Source organism: Amphiura filiformis, chromosome 3 (genome assembly GCF_039555335.1).
Source record: "Amphiura filiformis chromosome 3, Afil_fr2py, whole genome shotgun sequence".
Lineage (NCBI taxonomy): Eukaryota > Metazoa > Echinodermata > Ophiuroidea > Amphilepidida > Amphiuridae > Amphiura > Amphiura filiformis.
In genome coordinates this window covers 64,116,315-64,139,615 of record NC_092630.1, presented here as the reverse complement: position 1 = coordinate 64,139,615, position 23,301 = coordinate 64,116,315, and the positions used below count along the sequence as shown (strand labels likewise).

The 23,301-nt window shown below is 35.8% G+C and overlaps 2 protein-coding genes across 2 annotated transcripts; both read left to right on the top strand.

Annotated features, from left to right (window-relative positions):
* Positions 1–1,675: 1,675 nt before the first annotated feature.
* LOC140148946 (beta-lactamase domain-containing protein 2-like) lies at positions 1,676–10,498 on the top strand. The gene is made up of 8 exons (XM_072171059.1): positions 1,676–1,829; positions 5,829–5,983; positions 6,667–6,833; positions 6,984–7,120; positions 7,528–7,753; positions 8,568–8,776; positions 9,363–9,611; positions 10,211–10,498. The coding sequence occupies exons 1-8, from the start codon at positions 1,758–1,760 to the stop codon at positions 10,388–10,390; spliced, it is 1,395 nt and encodes a 464-aa protein (XP_072027160.1). The 5' UTR covers positions 1,676–1,757; the 3' UTR covers positions 10,391–10,498.
* A 4,423-nt stretch (positions 10,499–14,921) lies between these two features.
* On the top strand, positions 14,922–21,700 carry LOC140148945 (beta-lactamase domain-containing protein 2-like). Its single transcript, XM_072171057.1, has 6 exons — positions 14,922–15,075; positions 16,697–16,833; positions 17,555–17,780; positions 18,095–18,294; positions 20,274–20,522; positions 21,151–21,700. Exons 1-6 carry the CDS (start codon positions 15,048–15,050, stop codon positions 21,328–21,330), a joined length of 1,020 nt encoding a protein of 339 aa, XP_072027158.1. The 5' UTR covers positions 14,922–15,047; the 3' UTR covers positions 21,331–21,700.
* Positions 21,701–23,301: the final 1,601 nt, after the last annotated feature.

Here is a 23,301-nt window from a genome sequence, read left to right as displayed (position 1 = left end):
TACCATTGCCAAAACCTTTATGTGTTACGTAATTAAAACACCCAGATGTATTTCACACTCTGCCTATCACCCATTTGCCAAAACTGTACGTTGAATGTACACTCTCATGAATATTGATTGGCAACAGTTTTCCAATGTGAGCGCTCATGAATAGATGCTGATACCACTGCCAAGGAAGGGGGGTAGATGCTGATACCACTGCCACTGGAAGGGGGGTCATACCTTGTGATGATTTCGAAATCGATATACACCCGAAATAGGAACATTGATCCGAGTCTTATGAGGCTCTTATGAGGAGTGTCATCCCGGCGGTGCACGGGGAAATAATTTTTTATTACATTCTTTGCTTTTTTTCTCTTTCAGTTGACACCAAACGGGGGTTCATACCGTCTTGGCATTTCAAGATATGAAAAGGACCTACAATATCTATGTCTTATGAGGAGAGTCACTCCCTGTGGGGAATTAAAAAAAAAAATTATTATAGGTATTCTTACTTTTTTCTCTTTCATTTGACACCGCTCGAGAGGTCATAGCTTTTTTTTTTTTTTTATATGAAAAGAACCCGGGAAAAGGATCCAAAATAGGAATTGACCCGGGTCTTATAAGAGTCTTATAAGGAGTGTCGCTCTTTGCTTCTTTCTCTTTCATTCGACGCCATTCGGTAATTAAATAAGTTAGAAGGCCTAAGTAAGTGAGCACTAAAAGCTACTAAAGTAAGTAACATCTAGGCTACACTATAGGCCGATCCATTTCATTTTCATGGTTCAGCAAAAATATTCAACATTGAAATGAAGCATAAACGCCCGGGGGTCACTCCCATTGTGGCCTGTACACCATCCGCGATAATGAAAACGCGTAAAAGGGTCGTTTTTCGTGGGTAGACACGATACGCGCGTATCGCGTTTAGGGTGTCAAAAACATGAAAAATTGGAAAAAAGGGTAGCAAAATTGCAATTTCTAAATACGCGGAAATGAAATTTAGGGTATGAAATTTGATGTTAGGAATGAAATCCCTGTTTAGGGTGTCATTTTAGCCAAGGGTTAAATCCTTGTTTAGGGTGCTTTTCAAAAGTTGATTATCGCGGATGGTGTACAGGCCACAATGGGAGTGACCCCCCGGGCATAAACGAAACCTTTTAAAATTCGTATACTAAATCAAAACTTTAAATAGGCCTAATTCTATTGTAAACAAAACCTTTATAAATTTCTGCAACACCGGAATCAGTCCATTTCCATCAGATGATGGTGGATGCGATATCGCGATTTTTGACGTCGCCATTGGATTAACACATAATCATGAAATCTTCACAAACAATTCTAAATTTGTTATGTCAATGGTGTCAAAGCAAAATTATCTTACTCTAAAACCGTTGGGGTTCTGCAAAGTACCCCACTGCAAGTATGTTAATTGTCCATTTATAATCGCTAACCGTGTATTGTGAATGGGGCTGTCAGCCCTGTATCTTCGCCAGCCTCGTACGTCCGTGTTGCGTGTCCTATGCCGCCTGATTTCCATTACGAATATTGATTACCTCCCTCTGGAGAGAAAAATAGAAACTTGACCTATAATAATAAATTAATTCGTGCACGCTTATTTTCGCGCACACGCCAGAGATTCTGACCTTGGATTCTGACTAAAGTCAGACCAAATCAACTGATTATATGCAGGACTGTTAGTGTGTTGTGTAGAAATCACCCGAGAAATCAGCACTGAAAAGCTCTGAAAATTACATGTATTTTACTAAAATAGTACTTGCATGGGAATTACACTTTGCCTCCACCACGCGACCCGCCGTAAAATTGATTTTAGCAATACTGCAATTTCTGTGGTAAGTATACATGTACATCTTATTTAGCTATTAGTATTACTATTTAGTACTGGTACTTAAAGCAGATAAGCTTATACTACAATTACTATTTTACATGAAATAATACATTATTAGGCCTGAGTCTTTTTTGGAAGACAACTCGAATCTGTGATCCAAACATATATATAGTAGCAAATATATATAGCTCTGAATTTTAATCATTGAAATTATAATTTGATACATCATGAGCTATCATGCATCACTTCACTAGCTTTCACTTGCATGACCGTCTGCGTCAATAGATAGCCATAATCAACCTAAAATACGCTGAAACTCTGCTAACAAAAATTCCCTTTAAAAGGGAATTTCAAGGTAAATTCTGGGTAGAGATTATTTTAAGATGTGGGTCATAACATGATGCGTATTCTTGCAGAATGTCATGAACACGATTGTTGAACACCTATGTAAAATATTGGACTTTTTAGGTCTGCATGTTGCTATTTATTTAAACATATTAAGGGGTACGGTATGTCAGATGTTAGCATCATGATAGGCTACTACTCTGACATTACCGGACTGGTTACTGATTCAGGCAGTGTCATGAGTGGCTTTTTTGTTCAATTGTACAAACAGGTTTTCAGGCTGGGTTTTGCTTTAAATTGCCTGAGACGAAAATACCTTAGGTTTAACGGTTTTGCCCCTCCCAAGAAAAAACACACCAAAAAACAAAACAAAAACACCGTCGTACCCTCCAAAGGAACACTTCAACCCCCTATCCCCAAGCTAAAAAGTGCAACAAATTTTTAATGTGCCTCTCTCAATATTGAATGTGTCAGTTGGCATATTGCCATGGGTCCTGGGAATATTAAATATGCGTTTCTGGACGCACGAGACGTGTTGTATTATTTACCTAGGTGGGTTTACACCCACCTAGGTATTCTTTTTTAGTCCATTCCTTCCGCTGGCAACAGAGACTCAGAGAGGGTTAAAGTATGAAACCCAAGTTGATGTCATGGAAAATTGTTTTGCCTTTGTTTACTAGAGGCTGTTCCTCTGTGGTAATAGTGTGTGTTAGAACCTGTGAGGGTTAATATTGTGGGCAGTCTCCGTGGGACTTGCAAAGAAAGTTTAGTAAAACCATAAATAACTGATGGCACCTCTGGGATAGCTGCTATGAGGAAAGTGGAATTTGTTTTTGTAATTCTTTAACATGTCTAACATCTGATGTTTGTTTGCAGCAGCTATTATCATGATGATGCTCAAATTGTTGAGCCGATTCAAGTGATTTAATGCTTGTGGGTGACAGTTTGGAATTATGTGCTGTGGTCCAGCTTTCTGAAAATAAGGACAAAATAACTTGTTGCAAGTATTTGTTCTTTGCTGTAGCTACTTCAATAGCTTTTCAGTCAGTGCCCCAAACATTTGTAGATTGGTTTTGATTTGGTTTCTAAAATTTAAAGATGTCTTTTCCAAAATTGCACATATTTGCTAACAAATCGCGGCTTTGCAGCAATTGCAGGCATACTTGTAGTATGTCTTTTTGAATTTGTACTCATTTTGTGGGACAGGGACAAATAGCATAATTTTGAGGTTTACTAAATACTTGCTAGCCCAGCCAGGGTACAATGACATGAACGATCTAGACCCAGGGTCTTTGATGTGAAAATAATGGCATATCCAGTGGAGTAGTTTTCACTTGGAAAATGTGTTTATACCCTCTATATCACTGAATCATGAAAAAAAATAATAATACAAATTCATGTAGGCCTATACAAAATGTCCCAATTGAAAAATCGTGTACAGATAGGCCTAATACTGATATCAGAGACATGGCACACTAATTACCTAGGTGGGTTTACACAAACCTAGGTATTAGAATCAGTCGTGTTGTACTTCCGCTGGCAACAGAGACTCACCTATCATGGCCCAGTTCTTGAACCCCAATATATTTGTATATTCATTGAATAACCTTTGACAAATTTGGGTACAAAAAAACTCATACTCTGTAACAAATTCAAAATGCTATGTCACTTGCACATATAATCATGGAAGTATACTATATAGTGAGCATGGTCAGAACAGAGATCAAAAGTAGAATCAGACTTGCAGCTGGAAGTTGATTCCCAAGTGGGTAATAAACCCACCCCTTGCTGCAACCCAGTCACAACTCTAATTTCACTGACCTCCAAGCAGGTGATGTCAGCCACTTACTCCGATTTCACCATTCAGAAGTTCACTGGCGGTTGTCATGGTTGTTGTGGATATTATAATAATGTGCAGATGATGAGCATTGATCATGTTGATTACCTAGCTGGGGATTTACAACCCCCCCCACCGAGCTAGGTACTGTTTTGCTATTCGATCTTTCTTACCTATCTGGGGTTTACAACCCCCGAGCTAGGTACTGTTTTGCTATCCAATCTTTCTTTTTCTTCTTCTTTCTGACAATAACTTCAAATTGCTTCTCCTCCTACATGTAATTGAGGTCAAAGGTCATTAAGAGGGCATTTCCGGTATTTAACCAAATACCATCAAACTGCTTCTTCTGTCACATATTATATATAGTACAATGATGTCATTTGCATGCATCGGCTATCCACACGCCTATAACTTGCATACAGAATTGGGGTCAAAGGTCATTAAGGGGGTAAAATCTTACAATTGTATTATCTGGATATCTGTAAGGGGTATGGGGCTCAAAGTCGGTGACGACAAATCTCATGACCAGGGGAACGTTTTGCAGGGGTCAGGGCAAAGGTCATGCAGATGTGAAATTTTAGAAATGCATTTCCTGTACATCTGTAAGGAGTACGGCGCTCAAACTTGGTGACAACAAACTTAATGATCAGGGGAACATTTTGGGTCAAAGGTTATCTGGGGTTAAATCTTAGAATTCACTTTCTGGATACCTGCAAGGGGTATGGGGCTCAAATTCAGTGACAACAAATCTCATGATCAGGGGAACATTTTGCAGGGGTCAGGTCAAAGGTCGTATAGAGGTCAAATCTTAAAATGTCTTTTCTGGACATCTGTAAGGGGTACAGGACTCAAACTCGGTGACAACAAACTTGATGACCACGGAAACATTTTTGAACATTTTGCAGGGGTCAGGTCAAAGGTCATCTGGGTCAAATTTTAAAATTGCATTTTCTGGACATCCGTAAGGAGAAAGGGACTCAAACTCGGCGACAACAAACAACATGACCAGGGGAAAATTTTTGGAAAATTTTGCAGGGGTCAGATACCTCCACAACACCAACACGCCCCACCTAGGTTTGTGGTCTATGACCATCATTTGCCTCTAGTTGCTATTGCAATTGAATTCGAGACTAGCACATAGTCATCTGTTGAAGAAAAAAGGATGATTATTTATTGGGGTCAACAATGACACATTTGCAAAAGAAAGCTTTTAATTAGGGTGAAATTTACAACTGGGTATCAAAGCTTATCAAAATGTGCAGAACAATAGCCTAAATGGGCTCCTGGTTGCTATTATAATATTTTATAGGCTTTTTTGTACGTTTGAGCCCATTTTGGACCATTTTCATCAAAGTTTGCCCCTTGAACCCTTGCCTTGACCCCCTCTTCTTTGCCCAGCGTCTAAAAAAAGTTCTGGTTACGCCGCTGAAAGGATTATGGACTCTTAAAGAGGGGAGAAAAACGGATTTTTGGTTCATCAAAGTTGTTTTTCGTTTTTATGCGGACGGTTAAACCAAAAGGTTTCCGCACGAATTAGGTATACTTCAGTTTTGCTTTTATTGGATTACAAACATTACGTGTTTCGAGCGCGCTAAAATTAATTTTATTTTATGTTTAGAAATCCAACAAGATTCGCTTTATCATAATTATTACGACACGTTTTCTAACTTCATCTTTCAAGCAGTGAGTTTAATAAATACTGTTTAAAACTGGTATGATGAATTGATTCTGGTTGTTCATAGAAATAGTAGATGTGACTATTTCTATACTATACCACAAACTTTACAATATTTCCTCTTTGAAATATCACATTTCATATAGATACCAACCATGGGACGTATGTGGAATGCTTTTGTTTTGTGTGTTGCTGCTGGCGTTGTATCCCTTGTTGCCAAAATGATGAAGAAAAATAAACTTCCCATTATCATAGACGGAACAGTGGAGCCTGGTTTCGAAGAGGTACTCGAAACTTTCAGGTAAAAGTCTTAAATGTAAAGACAATAAAAGAAACAAAAATCATTGAAGGCAGACTGAACCTATAATATTCATATCATGCTGATCACTCGCCCCCAACACATTGCATGGTTTATTGTTCTATTGTGTCTGATTAGGCATATTGGAAAATGTTAATGCCAATCAATCATTTATGAGTGTGTACATTCAACGTCCAGTTCTCGAAATTAAATTGGGTGACTTGTGTTTAGCAGGTACGCATAAAGGTTTTGGCATCAATGAATGGCTGATTAGTGCTGTTATGTGTTATGTGTCCTGAACAAAAGGTACCTCTCGATGAATAGCTTGTCGGCAAATCAAATCGGAACAAAGGAACAATGCATTACGTAATCTATTGCTTCTGCACGTTATATCAATCCTCCTTGAGTGAAACTGACACCTGCCAAAAAACTACCCAATGTGCTACAATGAATGGCTTGATAGTTGAGACACTTCTTAAGTGATGAGTGATTTTAAGTTAACCGTACCGCATAATTAGTTGAAAAGGTAAATTTCTCACGTCTTAATCACAGGTTTAGATACCGACTCCCGGCACAGATTGTGAGAAAAACGCTTGTTTATTTACGTCTATATCATGTTCTTATAAAGCCTCACGTTCTTGATTCTTCACATAATACCCATTGATTGATCTCTTTAATTTCTTTAGAGCTAGTTTTGAAAGCGGCGATGTAGAACCACGGGAAGGGGGCTCAGCATTTGCAGCATACTACAAAGGAAAGCAAGTGGTAAACATATGGGGAGGATACGCTGATTATGAGTCCTCACAACCATGGAGACATGATACCATGGCTATTGTGTTCTCTACAACGAAAGGTACGAATGGTAAACTGATGAGCTTTACGTGATATTTTATAATGTAATTAGTTGTGGCATCGTAAATAAAATTCTAATTTTATGTTGTAGATTTCGAAAATAAAATAAAGCTTTAACTACATGTATCTTGTTTTGTATACTGTAAATTAGGAATGTCAGCCTTGTGTATGGCTATGCTTGTAGATAGAGGTCATCTTGACTACGATCAAAAGGTAGTACACTACTGGCCTGAGTTTGGACAGAATGGCAAAGAAAACATCACAGTCAGACAACTGCTTCATCACGAGGTTTGTGTGCATAGTGCAAGATTACCTAACCAATAAATAAATAAATAAATAAATAAATAAATAAATAAATAAATAAATAAATAAATAAATAAATAAATAAATAAATAAATAAATAAATAAATAAATAAATAAATAAATAAATAAATAAATAAATAAATAAATAATTAATTACGAGACATCTTATATTTCGATAGGTTTTCAATATCCACATTTTGTATGTATGTAATACCTTCAACAGGCGATTATTGTTCTTTATTATACATATTCATAATCAAATATAGAAAAGGACAAAGCAAAAACAAATTAGGTGCATCTTATTTGTCTATTGCGTTTGAAAGTCAATGAATTCTATTCAATTATTTGAAAGTTTCATTTTAAATAAAATGATCTTATTTGTCAAATTTCAGGGAGGATTAGCTTTTATAGATACACTCATAACTTTAGATCTTTTAATGAACTACGATGAACTAGGCGAAGCATTGGCAAAAAGCCCGCCAATTTGGAAGCCCGGAACTACTCATGGCTATCATGGATTTACACTTGGTCTTTACGCCAGTCAACTTTTGACACGAGCGGACCCTCAAAAGAGGACGATAGGAGAATATTTTCGTGATGAAATAGCTAAACCATTCGGTAAGAACAAGCACATTTTAAAACGTTGTTACGTTTTAAGTTTCCATTTATTATGTTTGAACGCACAAATTAACAAACTACCAAATGACTAAGCATGGTTTGGTTATTGTTGGACCATCTTTTGCTAGTGAAATAAATCAACTTCCATTTCTGTGGGTTGATTTTGTTGAGGCCACCTATCAACATGAATGATCAAACTATAAAGGGTTATTCCAGAAAATAGATGCACCTCCCTATAGAGGAGTTTGGATTTCCGGACTTTTTGTCCAGTTGTAATTGTTGGAAATCCAGATTTTGAAAGTGTCAAAAGGCGAAAAAATCCAGCAGAATATAGTTCAAAATCGGAAATCCTCAATTTGAGAGCTCATTTTGGACATTTCCGTGATTTTTCATTCATTTAATTGCATTTCCAAACTTTTTCCAGTAACTTTGGCAACTGGAATTCCAATAATTTGCAGAAAGCGAACTTGGAAATCTAGGCATTTCTTTTATTGAAAAGTTACTCATCTACTCATCTATTTGGGGGTGTGGTACTTATTTTATGGAATAGCCCATTCATTGCTCGGGCTTTGTAAATTGATGAAGCTAAAAATAAACTACACATTATTCATTTTTATTAACCTATTCAAATGTTGCAGCATCATAAATAATGTGTGCAGAAATTGAAGAAAGCAATAATACATTTTAACACTTAACCAACGTCACAAACTGTAAGATATGCTACATATTCATTATTGATGTATCGTAACACAAGTTGAAGTTTATCGTTAATATCAATGTAACTTGTGATATATACTCTATGATTTGATAACAGGAATCGAATTCTATATTGGACTTCCAAAAGAGTTAAACTACAGGGTGGCAAGATATTTTACCGATAAACTCAATAATTGGGATGCTTTAAGAAGATTCTTAATAAGCATGATGAATCAGAAGAATAGGGAATTAACCATGACAATGATGTTTGGAACGAACAAAAGTTTAATAAGCAAAATGATGGAAAACACTGGAAATGTATCAGATGTAAGTAAAGTACAATGTTTGAAAAATATAATAAGCCATATACCAACTTCAGTTGGTATGTTTTCGTTGAACACGTATAGTACATGTATTTCAAATCGAATATAATTCACATGACGCTTTTTCAAGACCTCAAAACAAAAGCGTTGAAATGTCGAATTGTCAAAATTACCCGGGCTAGTTGAAAATAATGATGACGGACAAATATAATTGGAAAATACCAACTGGGCCAATTTGGGCCAACTGTTAAGTTGATTTAAAATAAGCGTGAACAATGTGGAAGTTGTAGTGTGACAAACTTAGAACTACAACAATTTTTATTTACCAAAGAGGTTTTTAAAACAGATGAAGATACAAAAGATGAATATGTTTGGTGATTCTTTCCCGTTTGGTAGATTATAAAGCTATAAGGGAGCTGACGCTAAATTTGATGAATTGAATCTAGGCAACATTTAATAAGCTAAAGTAATATTTATTGTGTTTTGATATATTTTACTATTCTTAGCTATATAGACACCAAGGCCTTCACAAGGATCTTGGAATCATGCAATACGAAATGAAAAATAATTATTTCCCTAACTACTTTCAGTGGTACATATTTAATGATCCTCGAAACAGAGAGATTGAGTGTCCGTCAGCAACAGGTATTGGAACAGCTGAAGCACTGGCTAAAGTTTACGGTATAATCGCAAATGGTGGGAAAACAACCGATGGAAAACGGCTACTTTCAGAGAAGTTAATAAAGATGATACAAGAAGATGGAACCCCAAGGATAAAGGACGAAGTGCTTGGATTAGAAACCAAATTCAGCCTCGGGTTTAGTCGTCATATTTATCAGGTTTGAAACTGACATTCCTCAATACAATTACAATATAGGTGTCCTGTCTGGGGCCCTCATTATTTCGATGATTAAAACGGCATATTATATTAAGAAAGTTCTAGGTGTTCTGTTTTGGATGCCTTGCACACCAGACAAAATTGACGTATAAGCCAAAGAAATTACGGTCTATATGTATGTTAAGGTAATACACTATTTTAAAGTGTTGCGATTTGGTAGTTCAAAACATCTTGCGAATGGTAGTGAGCTTCGGCAAAAATTGCAGTGCTCATTTCCTAGCGAGCGTGTAGAAGAATTCAAATATCACAGAAATACTTTTATAGGTCCTGTGGTTCTTGAGTTATGTTACAAAGAGGGCTGAAACAACAACACTTTTGTAAAATGTACATAACTCATTAACAGCAATAAATTAAGCAAGTTTTCAAAATATATGATTTGTAGAATGAACGTTTGCAAAACATCAAAGTGTTATTTTTCAATAATATATTGATTTAGACAATAAAAATTGATTTTTTTGGCTGCTTCGACCAACAATACCGCATCTACCCTTAAGACTTTTAGCCTCATTAGCTTATGTTTGCCTTTTTTTTAAAAAACAGGATCGAGAAATGATAGGACATGCTGGATATGGTGGAAATAATGCACAAGCTGATATACAGCAGCATGTTGGTGTAGGATTTGTCACAAGATATGCGTCACCGTATTTACAAGGAAATGATCCCAGATTTACTTCAGTAAGAGATGCTCTTTATAGAGCCATACAGACGCTGGAACGGTGACGACGAAACGATTTTACGAACATGAATAGAAACAATTTGAAACTAAAACATTTTGTATTCGTAATTTACTTTATATCAAAAAAAAAACAAAAACGTTTTTAAAACGTTTTAAATAAGTTATATTTTTGGTTTTGGTTTAGGTAAAAACGTTTTAATAACATTAAAATGTCGGGTTATATAAAACGTTTTGTATGAAAACACACTACAACAATATTTTTAAAATGTTTTTGAAATGTCATTGTAAACTATTTTTGCAAACATTTTTGGCCAAATATTTTGTCAACACTTTTAACATTATGTTAAAATTTTTGCAACCAGCAAACACAGAAATGTTCTTAAAATGTTTTTTACAAAACGTTTTAATAACATTTAAATGTCGGGTTATATAAAGGCCGTGAAAACATTTTAAAAACGTTATTGTAAATATTTTGGGCAAACATTTTTTGCAAAATATTTTTTCAACCCCAAAATAACATTCTGTTTAGAATGATTTATACCAAGTTTTCAAAAATGTTTTTTGGAATGTTATTAAAACGTTTTTATACCCTTTATATAACCCGACATTTAAATGTTTTCTGTAAAACATTTGTGTTTGCTGTGCAGTAAATTACCAACAAATGTTATGAAAATTAATTAATGTACCCTTTATATAACCCGACATTTAAACGTTTTCTGACAACATTTTATAACCTTTTGCGAATGATGTCGAAAATGTTTTGTGTTTGCTGGGATGGTGGCTACCTCGACGGGTTGAATGAGACCGATATATTTTTTGGACGCTAGAAACTCCAGTGCAACTTAAATGTTTGTTCTTTTCTGAAAGAAAACCATAATATTGCGTTGTACTTTTTTCTGTACTTTATTGCAACGAAAGGCGATTGGTCAGATCATCAGACGGTTATGGAAGAAAATCATCAAGCATTTCAGGCAAAATGCTGCAGCAAACTTGAGTTCTGAATGCAGCATACCAAATAAACTGAGACGAGGTATATTCGTCTCAGCAAATAAATAAGAAAAAACAATTCCTAGGCTTACAATTAAAATAATTATTACGTCGCATCAGGCGTTCTATTATATATATCACACAACATTGGTGTGAAAATCCTGAGATCCACCTTGGTCTCACTTCTCCAATACTCTGTAGGTAAATTGAATGCGCTACGGCTACAACTACAAGTAGGTTTAAAACCTGGATTTGCAGTGTTCCAAGCGGGATCTTGGCGCCAACCCGTCAGCGTCACCGAAATAAATAACTGCTGTTAAGATTAGCCTTGACATAAAAAACAACAACACCAACACAAGAACATTTGATGTAAAAACAACATGAAATTTTACATCTACCTTATGCTGGTTTCATACTACCCTGCCGCTTGCCGCTGAGCGGCGTGGCGCACGCGTATTGCAGACAAACGGACACAATCAAGGCTTGTCATTGGTTGAGACGCCCTGCCGCTTCAGCGGCAAGCGGCAGGAAAGTATGCTGGAGGCTTTATACGGATATTTTATGTGGTGAAGCGACTTATAATACTTTTAAAAAACGTGTTATGAATAACTTTCAACTACAATTCATAGATTTTCAAATTCGACTGTGTCATGTAAAGACAGATTAATGAACTGGATTGAATGGCGCGTCATCACAATTTTAAACTTGCCACAGGTAAATTAGGCTCATCTGAGCAATCACACAAGCTACATCCCCTGTGTAGCATAATAAAAAAAGCAAATACTCCACAAATCAAGTAAGCAAACATTTACTGATTTATTCAATGCGATTATATTGCAGTGGGTGGAAATACGTGTTGTAATATGTGTGTATATGCTCAAGTGTCACTACTAGTTTACTTTTTACTATTTCTGAAGGTTTATGTCAAAGTTTGTGTCAAAATAATAATAATAATAATAATAATAATAATAATAATAATAATAATAATAATAATAATAATAATAATAAAATAAAAATAAATAATAGCCTAATCATGTTTGTTGTCGGTTTCTGAATACTTATGAACGTTCAAAATGGCAAAGGGACTTTAGGAGCTTTTAGGCGCACCCTGTATTAGAGTAGAGTTGTGGTATTTAATTCACTTTATAGTATTATAGTAAAGTTTCAAACTCTGCAAATTTGAAATTTTTGTATTTTCGTCATTCCGTTACTTTTGGAATTGCTCATAATGATGATTGACGGCAATCTGAATTTTGAGTATTAGTATAGCCTTGGACGAGACCGTTATCAGAATGTCAACAGAACTTTATTCTCCTAACATTTCCGGTCACCACTATATTGGTATTATACGGATGATATCAATATATATTTTTAGTCCTGTAGTGTCGTTCACTGTTGCTGCTTCGATGTTCAATGTAAGACATTGTCATTGACTGCTTGGTTGAACTATGGGATTTTGGGGTAAGGCGTTGGTATTGTGTGCTGCTGCTGTTGCGGTGTCTGTTGTTTTTAGAGTATTACAAAAAGAAAAACTTCCTATTATTACAGAAGGGACAGTGCAGCCTGGATTCGAAGAGGTTCTGGAAGCTTTCAGGTAGGTGTTTTAGTTCTTGCATGTGTTTCATTTCTGCAGGCAATGACCAAAGGAAACATGACCATAACATATTTTTAAAAAGTGATTCAGTCAGACAACCGGAACAAAGCAAGAACACAAAACAAGAAAAGAAACTTCGAATAACACCAAATTGGTTCTTTCTAACCTTTCCAGAACCTTTGCCAGGTCTATAATTGTTCATCTATAGCATTTCCAGAGCTTTTTCGATTATTCGTTAACATGCTTATTGCTTAAGTAGAGAATCATCAGTCGGCATATAGTCAAGAAGAATACCGTGCAGAATTGACCATTGCTCATTGAAATGAAGCTAGTTTATGGACAATATAAGTGTGCTCTTTCATTTAATGACATAAAATCTGAAAAATATTGTAAGGATCACTTGAGGTTTTGACTTTTAAAGCTTGCATTTTGATCAAAATTTGTGCATGGATAGGTCGTTTTCAACAGATTTACCACATTCGCTATAAACGTTGAATTGCCTTATATGTTGACGTAATAAAAAAGCTTTCGTTCGATATAAAAAAAAATCTTAATTTGATGAAGGGAACACTTGAAGTTTTAACAAAAACCAATTGCAAATGCCTATTTTCCACTAGTCACCAGCTAAAAGCTCACACAGCTCCTATGATGCGATGCACTTAACCGTGTAGTGTAATCAAAGACTGCGTAGAGACAATTCACTGTTTCTTGGAAGCTCTTGGACGAAATTGTATGCTCAGGTGTTTCTAGGTGGAAACTGCATAGATGATTTATAAGAGAATTGTTTTGTATTGTAGCCAAACCTTTCCATATGATCAAGGAATTAAAAAGTGGAGCAGAACTGGTCTGCAATGATAACACTTTTGTGTTAGGAGGACATAATAGGGGTATAACAATACGTATATAATGGTCTATTTTGTTAAGCATGATTATCTATCTATCACCGCGGGCGGTAGTTGATGCTCTATCAAATCTGATTTAGTCTTACTTCAGAGACGCTTTTAACGAAGTCTGTCGCAGGTGGCCTACTTTCATGTCACCGTATAATTAAACCCCGAGTTCTACGGGCCCGAGGCAATGACAACCCATTTGAAACAATAACATTTTTCACGGCTGAGTACACGCCTTGTGAATGTAGTGGGGTCTCAAACAGGATTTGCCAAATTGAGCATTATTCTGTGCAGCAAGCTGCAATCCATATCTCCACAATCTGGGACCTAATGCAATCCTCCAAGATTGCCCCACAGAGCCACGGTAGTCAACGACTACCTACAGAATAAATTATGGGAGTACAGCCAAAATGGCCTGCCATCAGGCCAGACCCGGGGGCCAGACCTCAACCCGATTGAACACTAGTCTTGTGGGACCAGCTTGATCGTGCTGTACGTGCCAGAGAAGCCCATATGCAACCACATTGAATGACCTGCGACGAATCCTTGTTGAAGAATGGAATGCCATGCCATAGTAACGTGTAACCAGGTCGGTGAGCAGCATGAGGAGAAGGTGCCCGACTATTGTGGCTGCCTATGGTTTTTCCACCCGCTATTAAGGTTAGTGGCTAGCGTTGTTTGAGCATAGAATAGTGGTCAATTCGGCAAAAAAATGACTGAAATGAAAACCGAAAATGCTTTCTACAAATTTTAAGTTTCTAACAAAGGGTACAAACAAAGATATCGATAATGATGTCATTCAAGAGCTTAGGCAGGATAATAGGAAACCACATGACCAAAACAAAAACAAAAACTCAATATTTGAAACGACCGAGTGTATGCAGTTCGCTCAAGCATATCGATATACCTGTTAATTGCCTTTGTTAAAAAAACCATTGGGGTCAACTCACCTATAAACACAGTGGGGAAACATTTCTCCCTTAAAGAGGAAACTGAATAATAATTAATAAGAAAGAAAGAACAGTTTACTGTTTGAACAGTTTTCACCCTGGGTTGGTAAACTTTTCTTTTTTTCTTTTTGATATTTTCAGGGCTAATTTTGAAAGCGGCGATGTAGAACCACGGGAAGGGGGCTCAGCATTTGCAGCATATTACAAAGGAAAACAAGTGGTAAACATATGGGGAGGATACGCTGATTATGAGTCCTCACAACCATGGAGACATGATTCTATGGCTGTTGTATTCTCCGTAACGAAAGGTATAGTAAAATAATGAACTTGACAATAATTATGTTTTTAATGTGTTAAGATGCATGATGCATGATGGGTGACTCGATTGACATCCTCATCCTCCACTTGAACCCCTAATAAATGAGATTATAGCATCTGAAGAAATCGCACGTGTTTCTCTAAACACAGTAAAATTTTAGTCCTGAATGGAATATTATTAGATGGTTTGAAAAATATGTATACCATCCCATATACACAGGGTGTCTCAATAAAAATAGGCCTTGTGGAATGGGGTACATAACATACAAAATCTATAAAATGCTTTAAAAATGATCAAAATCCGTTCACGCGTCACTGAGATAATTGGAATTGTATAAATAGACACATTTTTGGACCATTCCAATGGGGAAATACACATTAACAATGATATGCTGCATTAGTTTACAATGAAAAAATTAAATAAACTTGCTGGGTGGGAGTTACAGCCATATTATAACATTTGCCGAGGAGAACGCCCTCAAAAAAATGTTAAATTCTGGTTTTTACACGATTGTAATGTACTTTAGTCAATAAAGATACTCTGCAAAAATGAAGACTTTAGATGCTATAGTTTTGTCAAAATCCGAGATTTTGAATAAAACGATGGAACCGGCGCGCCGGTTTATTATTACGATGGAAATATTAGTCGAACACGTATGCACAGTACGTACACGGCGTGCGGGATATACATACACACACACACACCCCGAGGATCGTACCGTATTACAACCGCGGGAGTAACATGCATGGGCGCTAGTAGTAAATTCCAATTTTCTATGCTTTACCTCACTTGTTCGGCTCAAAATTAAAGGGGACATATCTGACAGTAAAAGCTAACATTTTATGGAAAATAAATACTAATCTATTTTTACAGAAATGTTATAATATGGCTTTAAGTTCAAATTCAATCAATCAATTAATCAATTAATCAGAGCAATCAATCAACATATCAATCAATCTATCAATTAATTAATCAATCAGTTAATCAATCAATCAATCAATCAATCTCCCAAAGAATGTTTTTCACACCTTTCTCTTTGGGTTATTAATATGGCAAAGTATTATCGTCTAAATAATGTGTTCACATTTCTCAAGTAACAGTAAGGCTGGCCTTTATATTGAAGTGATTGAACAAATTGATTCTAAAGAAATTGGTTCCATCAAAATGAAATGGTCCAGGTGATAGCATTGATGGTGAAATAAAATAAAAATGATAAATAACATCATAACAACCTATCCAGCAACACTGGGTGTTCACTTCATTGATTTCTCTCATTCTAAACTACAATACAGCACATTATTGTTTTAAATGTGTATTGCCCCATTGGAAAGAGTCTATTTGTAGTTTTTCCAATTATCTCAGTGACGCGTGAACAGATTTTGATGACTTTTGCATCATTTTATAGAAGATATTTCATATTTTTGGAGTTTTTAAGAAAGTTTTAATTTTACTGCCGATATTTTAAGTTATGTCATCCAATCCACAGTGGGCTATAATTCTAATAATTATACGTTTTTGCTTCTGCAAACGCGCTGGAGTAATCTAAGGCTGATGAGTTTAAATCAAACGTTAATAATTATTATGTATGTATTTTCCTGTTATAAAACTAGGAATGTCAGCCCTCTGTACGGCTATGCTTGTAGATAGAGGCCACCTTGACTATGATCAAAAGGTAGTACACTACTGGCCTGAGTTTGGACAGAATGGCAAAGAAAACATCACAGTAAAACAGCTACTACATCATGAGGTTTGTGCTTCGTCACCTCTACAATAAAGCAATAGCCATCAAGGTTGCCCCGCAGGGCTAAAAAGAAATAATATATATTAATGTGGCGCAGCAGGGCTAAAAAGGAACAATCAAGGAACGATCAAGACTTACAATAGGCTCTAAAGACCTGTGTGATTTAAGTAGGCCTATAGGTCAGCTAAAGCAGATTGATGAGAATTGAACTTCCAATAAGCATGATAAGTGGATGTAGGATCCAGATCTCGGGACCCATTCCAAATTGATTCACCTATGATGTTGCTTCAAGTTCATATACTTTCATATGTAAACAGTGACACTAATATGAGAAGCCACGATGTGTATGAAATTAAAATGGTTGCTCAAGCTATAGCTTACAAGACTACACACTAACTTTGTAAATAGAAAGAAACTTAAAACATTGATAGTTGGCAAAATTAGCAAAAATGAGTTGGCATAAATGTCGGAAAGACTAGCTAGATTTATATGTGGTCGATCATGCACTGAATGATGCTTGCACTTAACAAACATTCTGCACGAGAGTAGTATTCGTACTAAACTCGCCCAGGTTTCTTCCCGGGATTTCTTCTTCAATGGGCCTTGCTATATCGCTGATATGGACCGTACCGGGGAGCTGTATTTCTTGTACACTCCTATGCCATATAAGTTATATTAAATGCTATTCAAAACATCAATTTTAGTTGTAATTTTTTTTAAATCTCAGGCTGGTTTGGCTCTCATAGATACGCCCATAACCATTGATCTTTTGATGAACTACGATGAACTAGGGAAAGCATTAGCAAAAAGCCCGCCAATTTGGGAGCCTGGCACTACTCATGGCTATCATGCATTTACATTCGGTTTTTATGCCAGTCAACTTTTGACACGAGCAGACCCGAAAAGGAGGACGATAGGAGAATATTTCTGCGATGAAATAGCTAGACCATTCGGTAAGCCATGTCATTCAATGTACTGTTTCCTTTAACAGTGTTTGACGTTTCCATCTGAATCCCTATTACCAGATTCAACCGAGTAATAAGTATTATTATTTATTATGAAAATTACAACAAAAAATTATTATTATAATAATGATGATAATAATAATAATAAATAAATAAATAAAAAATATATATCCTATATTGCACGCGCGTAAACTAAACAGGATAAAATTATAATATTACATAACAAGTTCTAGCTAAGTTCAAAATTTAGTGCAGATTTGTTAACACCCTTTATAATTGCTTTATAATTGATATTACCACAGGTATAGAATTCTACATTGGGCTTCCAAAAGAGTTGAACTACAGGGTAGCACGATATTTCAAAGACGGGGAAGATATAAATGCTGTCAAGAGTTTCTTAAGAAGTCAGTTGGACCCGACCAATAGAGATGTGTCTTGGGGAATGGTGACAGGACAGAGTAAACTGAAAGAGGTCATCGATAATGCCGACGATTTAATGGATGTAAGGCTGTAAAGGAAAACACTACATACATTTTGTACGTTTTCAGAAAACTGGCTATGCCAATCAGTCGCTAGGTAGTTGTTAATGAAGTTACCCGATCGTTTCTGTTACCCAAATCCTGTTTTACTACGCCATAGCCAACTGCCTAGGCGCGATCAGCTACAAAATTAAAAAAAACAAACAGATATTTTCTTTGTTTAATATAAATCAAAAATTAAGTAGACATTTCTATATAGCACCTGTTGAACACGATCAAAGAGCTTTACATTTATTCCGCTGCCATACCACTAGGCTATATCTTTCCATTTAGCTGCCAAATATAATTGAGCCGGTATGACTATCCCTTAAGGGCTGGGGTATGAACGTTTGGACAGTATTTATTTTGGGACATTAGAGCACATCAGACATATCGAATTGCATTCTGAATACGAAGAATGTCATTCTGATATCAAATAATTTTGGTTTTTTGAAATTCGCAATTTAATACACATTTTATGGCAAATCATTAAAAATTGATATTTTTGATATTTAACAGTACTCGAAGTAAACTTTATAAATCTGATGATTTATACTTAACGTGTATGTAGGTGGGATGAAATGCCGACGATCAATTGAAAATTTTGACCTTTCGTATTGAAGATATGGATTTTTTTTTTAAAAAAAAAAAAAAAAGAAGGTCTTTTTGGGAAAAAAATCTATATCTTCAATATGAAAGGTCAAAATTTTCAATTGACTGTCGGCTTTTCCTCCCAGCTACATACACTTTAAGAATATATCATTAGATTTATAAAATTTACTTCGAGGACTGTCATATATCAAAATTTGAAAAATATCAAATTTTTATAATTTGTCATAAAATTTGTATTATATTGTGATTTTCAAAAATGAAAATTATTTGATATCAGAAAGACATGCTTCGTATTCAGAATGCAATTCGATAGGTCTGAGGTGCTCTCATGTCCCACAAAAATACTGTCGAAACGCAATAAACGCTCATTTTAGATCCCTTAACAGCTCCCCATCTTTTTGAGTGGAGGGGCCAATATGCTGTGACAACTAAGCAGTGGCGTAACTAGGGTTGGTAGCGCCCGGGGCAAGAAACAATATTAGCGCCCCTACCCCTATGTTTATAAGTGGAATAAATTCACGCGAAGCGCGACAAATTTGCAATTTTGTGGCTAAAATATGAGGTTAAGTGAGGCCGATTTGGCGCCCCCCCCCCAGTTACGCCACTGCAACTAAGCCAGAAGAATTTTTGGAAAACACATTATACTAGTATCGTTATAACCAATTATCAATATTAATATAAAATATTTAAATTATGAGCAAATAGCCTACACTAAATTTTGAATGCTTAGACTTGTGTCAAGTCTTTTAATTTTGTGACTGCAATGTTTCCTCTAATAGGACTCAAACAAGCGAGCGACTTTTTTTTCGAATGGCAACAGATCAACCTGCGTCTTAATACACTTGAATTGACAATTATTGCGTACATAATGTATTGTATAGGAGCTTGTCCAGATAAGCAAATACACTTAGAATTTACTGTCAAGTTATCCCGGGGGGGGGGGGGCCTCTCCCTAAGAAATGGTATAGGGGGATGCTCAAAGGTTTTGAGGTGCATTTTCATCGTTTTTGGTATACCAATGGGGTGATTTTGAATTTGTTTCGGGTATATTAATGACCCCTTATTTCTGTGATGGTATTGAGATGGGCTGTTGTAAGTTTTTGGTTATATTGATGATATAATGATGGGTCACCATTACAGTAAAAATGGTATAGAGATGGGTTGGTTAACTGATAGAAACGAGGTATAGTGATCGGGTGTTTTTTTGCACTATGCAGGTATAGAGATGGTCAACATTCAGAAGTCTACTTTTAGCACCCCCGTACAAATATTTTCCAAGAGGCCCCCCCGGGCAAGTTATAATTCTCCAACCTGTTTCTTTTCCTACTTTAACCCCGGGCTTTAACCACAGTTCTACCAATTTAATGATCCTCGGAACAGAGAAGTCGAGTGTCCATCTGCAACAGGTTATGGAACAGCTGAAGCACTGGCTAAAGTTTACGGCATAATCGCAAATGGCGGGAAAACAAGCGATGGAAAACAGCTTCTTTCTGAGAAGCTGATAAAGATGTTAGAGGAAGGAGGAACTCCCTTGCTAAAGGATGAGATACTAGGAATACCATCAAGATTCAGCTTTGGATTTCATCGCCTTACATATCAGGTGGGCAATTCTCTCTTTCTTTCTTTCTTTCTTTCTTTCTTTCTTTCTTTCTTTCTTTCTTTCTTTCTTTCTTTCTTTCTTTTTCTTTCTTTCTTTCTTTCTTTCTTTCTTTCTTTCTTTCTTTCTTTCTTTCTTTCTTTCTTTCTTTCACATACTGAAACGACGACGGAAGATTCTTTTGTTCAGTTTAATATTAAAGATTAGATTTCGTCACATTGACAAATAATTGACTTTCAGGCACTTGCTTGCGCGGGTGTTTGGGCGATCCGATATATTTTTTTTTTGAGTTTTTGAATTAAAAAACCGAATCACAGTAGCAGTTTGAAAAAAAACCCATGTTTCTTATTGGTGAAACACTAGAATACTCTATTTGCGTTTTTCATTTGTTAGTATACAATGGTGAGAAATTGTAAGAAAATGGGGTTTCTCTGTCTAATTTTTAATTTTCTGCATATGACACTAGATTCCGAATAAAGCAGCTATTAACCTGTTTCGTGAAGAGAACTCAAATTTCGTGTGTTCCATTTCCATTGAAATTTACTGTTCAGTTAGCTTTCATTTGGACCTGAAAAAATGTCTCAGTTAATCTTTTAAGTTACTAAAGTTTGTGTATGATTCTTGCACACAGGATAGAGAAATGTTGGGTCATCCCGGATTTGGTGGAAATAATGCGTATGCTGATTCAAAGTATCATATTGGTGTGGGATTTGTCACGAGATATGCGTCACAATATGGTTTTGGAAACGATCCTAGATTTGCTTCAGTTATTGATGCACTTTATCGAGCAATACAAAAGCTTGAAGTATGACAACCAAAACAATGCTTTAATACAGACAGACATCTTTATCAAACATTTTGGAATAAATTCCGGCTTTCCCAGACAGAGTAACTCCCACAGGTTTTCTCCGGTTTCGTCAATGTATCTAAACCTGGACTTTTTTCCTGAGTATATTGATACGCATTGTCTTTCGTATTGAATATGATAAGTAAATGTATGGTATTGGAAAAAGGCACACAATTATGAAATAGTGTGAGTAAACCGTTGACTTCGATAAGCTCCAATAAATCCAAGAACCCAACACCATCCCACGGACAGAATAAATAAATTTGTAAGATAATTATTGCAACGTTATATAATTATTCCGAGGCATTATGGAAACATTTGGGCCTCATAACTGCTAAATAATCTAAAGTATATAAAAGTATATATATTTGGAATGGCAAAGACTTGATTAACTCATCTGTGAGGTCAAATGTGGGCAAAAAATGCTCATTTTTGGCGAAAATCCCCAAAACGTTTTTTTTTTTTTTTTTTTTTTCGGACCACGTAACAAAAATATTATTGAGCAAAATTTTTTATATTAATTTTTTTAAACTAGATAAAAAATATATATAGGACCCGTTTCTTTAATCTTTTTAATTTTGTCCAACTTCACCAAAATTTGTTGAAATTTTGGCGAAAATCATGCTTTTTTATGATTTTTTTGTTGACAATTGAGCATTTTTAGGTGCAAACATTTCAAAGTTGGTCAAAATTTAAAAAACAAAACAAAACGGGTCCTAGATATATTATCTAGTTTAAAAAAAATTAATAATAATAAAATTACGCATTTTTTAGTTACATGGTCCAAAAAAAATTGGGCCAAAAAACCAACGTTTTTTGTGATTTTCTCCAAAAATTGTTGTCCAAATTTGAACTCAAAGATGAATCCATCAAGTCTTTGCCATTCTAAAAATGTATACTTTTATATACTTTAGACCAACAATTTAGCAGTTATGAAGCCCAATAGTTTCCATAATTCCTCGGAATAATTATATAACGTTGCAATAATTATCTTACAAATTGATTTAAATTCTGTCCGTGGGTTGGTGTTGGGTTCTTGTTGGGTAAATAAAGTTTTGTTGTGTGACTAGTGTTTAATCAGTCTATTTGGTAATGCATGTTTCATATATCAAAAAAAAAAAAGCCGTGTAAAGAAATGGTCCAGTTCGCATGATATGGGTACATGCAACGCACTGAATGGTCTATTGTTCGATTGTGTCCGATTTGAGCGCTGACATATTGGAAAATGTTGCCAATTAATATTCATGAGAGTGTACATTCGACGTCCAATTTTCGAAATTGGGTGACTTGTGCTTGGCAGGTGTAAAATACATCTGACTGGGCGTTTTAAATACGTAACGCATAAAGGTATTGACATCATCGAATGGCTGCCTATAGTGCTGTTAGCGTTAGGCCTATGTGGGGGGGGGGCTGTGTTTAGTTTCTATAATAATTATTATAAGGCCTACATTTTGTCATTCCTTTTTCTTTTCTCTGTACTTATTCTTTCCTTGAAGTATCACTCCCTCTTCTTATCTCCCTTCCTTCTCCATCCCTCTTACTTTTTGTCTTCTCTCATTCCTATCATTTTTCTTACCTTACCTTTCTATTTATTTACTTCTATTTATTTATTTCTCTTAATTTCTTCCTCTTTCTCTCTTCCTCCAACCCCCCTCTCGTTCTTCATATCCCCTCTTTCACCTCTTCCTCCCTCATCCCTTCCCAAGACCTCTCACAGAAGAGCTGCCCCCCCCTTCAGTACGCCACTGTTTATGACATTCTCCTTCTTAAAATAAAATAAAATGTCAATTTGTGAAACAACTTTTATATAGGCCTATACCGGTATACTTATTATTTGTTACATGTATACGTATAGCTATTACCATTATACAGTACTATAGACATAAATGGCAGCCTTGAATGCTTGATGTGTAATCATTCAGCAAGCGCATTCAA